Source organism: Lethenteron reissneri, unplaced genomic scaffold (assembly GCF_015708825.2).
Source record: "Lethenteron reissneri isolate LAM-NWPU_2019-01 unplaced genomic scaffold, ASM1570882v1 scaffold_435, whole genome shotgun sequence".
Taxonomy (NCBI): Eukaryota; Metazoa; Chordata; class Hyperoartia; order Petromyzontiformes; family Petromyzontidae; genus Lethenteron; species Lethenteron reissneri.
Genome location: NW_026891957.1, coordinates 1 through 7,403, shown reverse-complemented (window position 1 = coordinate 7,403; position 7,403 = coordinate 1). Strand labels below are relative to the sequence as shown.

At 48.1% G+C, this 7,403-nt stretch overlaps 1 protein-coding gene across 1 annotated transcript; it reads left to right on the top strand.

The window, feature by feature from the left end:
* Window positions 1–1,166: 1,166 nt before the first annotated feature.
* Window positions 1,167–7,358, top strand: LOC133339845 (inactive serine protease 35-like; the record flags this gene model as incomplete). Its single annotated transcript, XM_061547978.1, has 3 exons — window positions 1,167–1,230; window positions 5,836–6,238; window positions 7,251–7,358. Coding segments are annotated over exons 2-3 (504 nt in total), but the record flags the coding sequence as incomplete, so codon positions are not given.
* Window positions 7,359–7,403: the final 45 nt, after the last annotated feature.

Below are 7,403 nucleotides of genomic sequence, written 5' to 3'. Positions count from 1 at the left end.
ACAAGAGCTACCACTCCGTTTATATAATGGTTGGAGAGGGGGGTAAGGGCCAAGTACGGCACACTTTTATTAATATGGTAAGGTGAGGCTTAAGAGGGTGAGCCTTTGTTATGGAGAGGTACGGTTTGTGACTAAGCCTGGCCTACATAACAATAGTGTGAAAAAAGAAACAAGCCTGGCTGTCTATCAATAACCTGTAATAGTTGTCTGTCAAATAAGATTGGCTAAATAAGTGTAGTTAAATCTTTTTTGCATGGTTAATCACATCTTTCCAATGATTACTCAGTTTGTAACCCTCATCACGGTTGAAATTATGTCTGTGTTTGTATATTTGGATGGCTTCGTGTACAAACCTTTGATGGTAGCCAGGAGGTTTGCAGAGAACCTTGGTCTTGTCTTGTATGAATACATCAAAGGGTGGGGGGGGGGGGGGGGTCCGTCCGACGTCAGCAGGCACACTGCGTGACGTCAGCAGGCACACTGCGTGACGTCAGCAGGCACACTGCGTGACGCTGCCGCCTGCGGGTGACATCACAGATGTGACGTCACCGCTCACTTGCCGTGCAAAATATCCATTGTTGAGCCCCCCCCCCCCCTTCCCAAAATACAAAAGTGAATTTTTATACTTTTTGCATTGTGTACAGTCTGGAAGCTACCCACATGCCAAATTTCAAGTTTCTTGCATGTCGGGAAGTATGGTTAAACATTTCGAGCAGACCACACATTCACAAATTTCCATTTTTAAATCCTTTATATTAAGTTCGCTTGCTTGCTTGCTTACGACCGTGCAAATCTTTCGGTCGTTTTTTAACCCACTTTTCGTGATCCAATCGAGCTGACATTTCCACACAGACTCGTTGTGCGTGACAATGAATGTTCGTGAAATTTTGTTTCCAAAATTTTACACTTTTTAGGACAAAAATATTATATTTAATTACCAATTGCTTAATTATGCAATGCAATCATCTGACCCATAGGTGGCAGCCATCTCAAGCCAGAGGACGAGAGGACTCTAGCCGCCACGCATATAAAGGATTTATAGTGAAAAACTTTGTTTTTACGGGTTATACTTGTTTTATCGATAGATATAAGTAAAAATTCTCATTATTGTTTACGACCATTCTCCACAGGGTTGCCGGGCTCACTCTCCGTGATCGTGAGGAGCTCGGTAAGCCGGGACAGGCTCCGAGTCGAGCCACCGGAGCGAGTTCAGGTGGTCCGGTCCACCAGGTAAGGCTGCCACCACCACCACCACTGGTAACTCTACCTGGAACTGTAGCAGCAGCAGCAGCAAGGTAACACTGGGGGAAGATCCCGGGGCAGGCCCAGGACACAGCTGCCCGCGGTGGGACGATGAGCGAGAGTCTGTGTATAGTGTAGTGTATAGTAGTGTATAGTAGTGTATAGTGTAGTGTATAGTGTATAGTAGTGTATAGTGTGTATAGTAGTGTATAGTGCAGTGTATAGTAGTGTATAGTGTAGTGTAGTAGTGTATAGTGTAGTGTGTAGTGTAGTGTATAGTGTAGTGTAAAGTGTAGTGTATAGTAGTGTATAGTGTAGTGTATAGTGTAGTTAGTGTGTAGTGTAGTGTATAGTGTAGTGTATAGTGTAGTGTGTAGTGTAGTGTATAGTAGTGTAGTGTAGTGTATAGTGTAGTGTATAGTGTAGTGTATAGTAGTGTATAGTGTAGTGTATAGTGTAGTGTATAGTGTATAGTGTAGTGTAGTTTAGTGTATAGTAGTGTATAGTGTAGTGTATAGTGTAGTGTATAGTGTAGTGTATAGTAGTGTATAGTGTAGTGTAGTGTATAGTGTAGTGTATAGTGTAGTGTATGTAGTGTATGTAGTGTATAGTGTAGTGTATTGTAGTGTATAGTAGTGTATAGTGTAGTGTATAGAAGTGTATAGTGTAGTGTATAGTAGTATATAGTGTAGTATATAGTAGTGTATAGTGTAGTGTATAGTGTAGTGTATTGTAGTGTATAGTAGTGTATAGAGTAGTGTATAGAGTAGTGTATAGAAGTGTATAGTGTAGTGTATAGTGTAGTGTATTGTAGTGTATAGTGTAGTGTATAGTGTAGTGTATAGTGTAGTGTATAGTGTAGTGTATAGTGTATGTCTTGTAGTGTATAGTGTAGTGTATAGTGTAGTGTATTGTAGTGTATAGTGTAGTGTATAGTGTAGTGTATATGTAGTGTGCGTGTCTCTCTCCGTGGTGAGATGTTAACTACCTCACCTGGTACACAGGAGGGCGTGGGTTCGATCCCGACCCTGAGGCCTGCTGCTGTACATTTGGAGTTTGTGTGTGTCTCTCTCTCCCCGTGGTGAGATGTTAATTACCTCGCCTGGTACACAGGATGTCGTGGGTTCGTACCCGACTCCAACGCCTGCTGCTGTATATTTGGAGTTTGCGTGTCTCTCTCTCTCTCCCCGTGGTCGCGTGGATTTTTCTCCGGGTCCTCCGGTTTTTCCCTCCGCATTTTGAATCCACATCACCACGCGTTCAGAGTTATTGGCTGATATTCATGTCCACACGATGAGCCACTTCTTTGAGACTATCACTTGTGATGGGCAGCTCAGTGGGACATTACCTGGTAAAATAAACTAGTTTAGTTTGATTAATTTCAGTGTGTTTATTGATTTTACCTTACTGTGTACAATAATGGTACAATATATCCAAAGTTCGTTAAATACCTAAACAAATCTTCTTAGTTCTTTCGGTAAAGTCACGTAGAAGGGGAAAATAATAAATAAATAAAACATAATAAAATAATTCTCACGACGTTTCGGCCACAACGCAAGCAGCCGTCCTCAGGTGAAGAACAGGTCTGTCGGAAAGACAGCGTCTGAATGAAACACCACCAGGCTTGGAAGCGTATATTAAGCTGGGTTGGAGGGGGAAGAGAGTTGTGGCCGAAACGTCGTGAGAATTATTTTATTGTGTTTTATTTTTATTATTTTATTATCTCCCATCTACGTGACTTTACCGAAAGTACCAAGAAGATGAATCCCTGCAGTCACGAAAGCTTTAAATCGAGATACCTAAACAAAGTTTTGTCGAATGTAGGCATATCGAGGTGTTTACTGCGCAGTATACATTTTTATTTTGTAAACTCGGAATGGAATGCGCCCTGCAACCTCCAAGGGATCAACTCCCGACAGCCGTGCTCGTCCACAGCAACGTGGAATGTCCCTCCTCCCGCCTCCCCAACAACAACCGATGTAGCAGGTGAAGACCTTGAACACGAGAGAGGTGGGAGGGTGGTGGTGGGGGGGAGTGGGCGAGTAAGGAGAGCCCCACCAGCCCTCAAAAAAACAAACTCGCCGTGGCTGAATTTGATGGAAAAACAAACCCACGAATTTTTCGATTTAAAGCTTTCGTGACTGCAGGGATTCATCTTCTTGGTTCTTTCGGTAAAGTCACGTAGAAGGGAAATAACAATAATAAAAATAAAACATAATAAAATAATTCTCACGACGTTTCGGCCACAACGCAAGCAGCCGTCCTCAGGTGAAGACCAGGTCACCTGGAGGAGGAGGATGGGGTGGTGATGGGTGGGACGCGTGGTGTGCAGGGAGGAGGAGGAGGGTGGGGTAGTGATGGGTGGGACGAGTGGTGTGTAGGGGGAGGAGGGGGAGTGGTGATAGGTGGGACGAGTGGTGTGCGAGGAGAGGAGGATGGGTGGTGATGGGTGGGACGAGTGGTGTGTAGGGGGAGGAGGAGTGGTGATGGGTGGGACGAGTGGTGTGCAGGGAGCAGGAGGAGGATGGGGTGGTGATGGTGGGACGAGTGGTGTGTAGGGAGGGAGGAGGAGGATGTGGTGGTGATGGGTGGGACGCGTGGTGTGTAGGGAGTAGGAGGAGGATGGGTGGTTATGATAATGATGGTGGTGGTGGTGATGGTGATGGTAGTGATGGTGATGATGATGGTGGTGATGATGATGGTAGCGATGATAATGGTGATGATGGTGATGATGATGGTAGCGATGATGAGACTGGGAATGTCAGACAAAGTTGCAGGGCACAGCAGGAGGAAGGCAGCGATGGCACATTGGTTGTGATGCCCCAAGATTCTGTTTCAACGTTCGCGGAATGTTCCACGCAACTCCATCCCACAAGCTCACAACTCGCAAGCTTCTCACAGCGAGCAGTGCACCACCCATGTGAGACAGCGACCCAGACTCAAGATGCCACACAACCGCCAGACAATCGAGCCAAAGATTGTTGTCTATATAGATATACAATGGAAATGTGTGAATGTGTGTGTCTGTTCGAAATGTTTAGCATACTTCCCGACATGCAATAAAACTTGAAATTTGGCATGCGGGTAGCTTCCACACTGTACACATTGCGGGACCGTGGGTTTCTATGTGGCACCATGGGTCTCTATGTGGGACCACGTGTCTCTATTTGGCACCACGTGTCTCTATTTGGGACCACGTGTCTCTATGTAGAACCATGGTTTCTCTATGCGGGATCATGGGTATCTATGCGGGACCTGCACATGTTGAGTTTGCATGTTGCACCTCCCCGTGGTGGTCGCGTGCATTTATCTTCGGGTCCTCCGGTTTTTCCCCCTCCACATTTAGAATCAACGTCACGCGGTTCAAGGTTATTTGGGGGCTGCAATAAATGTCCACGCCATGACGATGACGATGATAGCAGTCGCTTTGTCGGGCTGCCACGTGTGATGACCGGGTGGCTTAGAAAACACGGGCTTCAATGCAGCTCAGTGTGCCTTAGCTAGCCTGGTGAAATAAAACACGAAAAACTAGATTTGAAGCTTTCGTGACTGCAAGGATTCATATTCTTAGGTTTTTTTCGGTAAAGTCACGTAGGTAAAAAATTAAAATTAATAAAAGTAAAATAAAATAAAAATCACGACGTTTCGGAGGCAACACAAGCTTCCGTCTTCAGGTGGAACCGTCACAGCACGATTGCTGTTTCAAGTAAGAGAGATTCCAAGAAAACCAGTATATATACAAGGACTGATTTCTTGTAATTTATCTCACTTGATACAGCAATCGTGCTGTGACGGTTCCACCTGAAGACCGAAGTTTGTGTTGCCTCCGAAACGTCGTGATTTTTATTTCTTTTTATTTTACTTTTATTAATTTGATTGTTTTACATACCTGACTTTACCGAAAAACCTAAGAATATGAATACAAAAAACTGTTCGATAGTTGAGTTGAATCGCTTCGTTTGACACGTAGGCTTTTCGCGAGCAATGTTATTCGTAATAAAGGTTTGTGGGTTTGACGGTGTAAGTGTAAATGTTGCGTCGTAACCCTCCACCGCCCGATACAGCCAGTAAGGTGTGTCACGTAAACATCGCGACAATTAGATACTAGTGTAGTGTATAGTGTAGTGTATAGTGTAGTGTAAAGTGTAGTGTATAGTGTCATGTATAGTGTAGTGTGTAGTGTATAGTGTAGTGTATAGTGTAGTGTATAGTGTAGTGTATAGTGTATAGTGCAGTGTATAGTGTAGTGTATAGTGTAGTGTTTAGTGTAGTGCATGGGGTAGTGTATAGTGTAGTGTATAGTGTAGTGTATAATGTAGTGTATAATGTATGTATAGTGTATAGTGTATGTAGTGTAGTGTATAATGTGTATAGTGTAGTGTATAGAGTAGTGTATAATGTGTGTAGTGTATAGTGTAGTATACTTCAGCCCACCGGTGCGTCGGAGAGCAAACCCACAACATCCACTTGAACACGACCTTTCAACGCTAATTACGCCTATCATCATCATCATCCCCCAATTTCTTTTACCAGAACAACTCCGTCCAACACCTTGCGTGTCCGCCCCTGCGTATCTGCGTCTCACTCACGCAGCGCCACGATGGAGCCTCGTGACAGCCACGGACGCGCTCCGGCACAACAAAGACGAGACACGCCACATCACCACCATCACCACCATCACCATCGCCTACTGCCGCTGCTTCTCGTTCTCCTCGTCGCCCTCTGGGTGTGCCCCACCCCGAGCCGCGCCGATATCTTCTGGCACAAGACGCGCGTTCCGCTGGTGCGAGACCTGCGGGTCGTGCCGCTTGATCCGTCGGACTTCGGAGCTCCAGCCACGCCGCGTGCCGCCTGCGGCCCCGTGGCCTCCCTGGCGTGCCGCCCCCCCTCGCCCTGGTGGCAGCAACACCCCGCCGGGCCCGCCGGTGGTGACGGTGGTGGCGCTGTGGATGTCGACTTTCTGCAGCAGCTGCAAGAGCAGTTGTCGTACGAGACGGTGGGTGGGTACGATCGTGAGTGAGTGTGTGAGTGTCAGTGTAGCGGTTAGCGCTGCGACACCTGGCGACCCCGGGTTCGTTTCCCCGCTCACGGCCAATATCGGTGACGATTATCTGAACCGGTGCTGGGCCTCCCCTAGGTCGACTCAGCCTCGAATGAGTACCCGGTGCGGTGTGTAAACATTGTGCCACTGGGGAGACAAAGGCGGCCGGGCGTAGTGCTGGCCACCCACCCCCTCGTGTGCCGAGCACCTATGAAGGCCAGAACGGTACACGAGGGGGTGGGTGGCCAGCACCACGCCCGGCCGCCTTTGTCTCCCCCAGTGGCGATGTTTACACACCGAATCAGGTACGCATTTGGGGCTGAGTCGACCTAGGGGAGGCCCAGGACCGGTTCAGATAATCGTGTTGGCCGTGAGCAAGAATCGAACCCGTGTCGTCGGGTTCATAGCGCAGCGTAGCGCTAACCGCTACACAACACACACAGACACACAAACAGACAGCCACACACACAGACACACACACAGACACACAGACACACACACAGACACACACACATCCACACACACAGCCACACAGACACACAGCCACACAGACACCACAGACACACACACAGACACAGCCACACACACAGACACACACAGACACACACACAGACACACATACTCACACACACACAGCCACACACAGCCACACACACTCACACACACACAGCCACACATACAGACACACACAGCCACACACACACAGCCACACACAGCCACACACACAGACACACACACAGCCACACACACAGACACACACACACAGACACACACACACCACACACACACAGCCACACACACAGCCACACACACAGCCACACACAGCCACACAACCACACACAGACCACACTCACGGTTAAACAGAGAACTGAAGTGACTCAACACGGACCGTGTCGGGTGGTTGGTAGCCACCGTGAGCGCGAATGGAACTCGCTCACCCCCCCCCTCCTCCCCTCCCTCCCCGCAGGTCTACGACAACGGCACCCGCACGCTCACCCAGTGGCCATCGACGGCCTCGACACCCGCGGCCCGGCCCCGCGTCCACCCCGCCGCCGTCCCCGCCGCCAGATCTACGGCACGGACGGACGCTTCACCATCGCGGCGGACGGCTTCGCCCAGC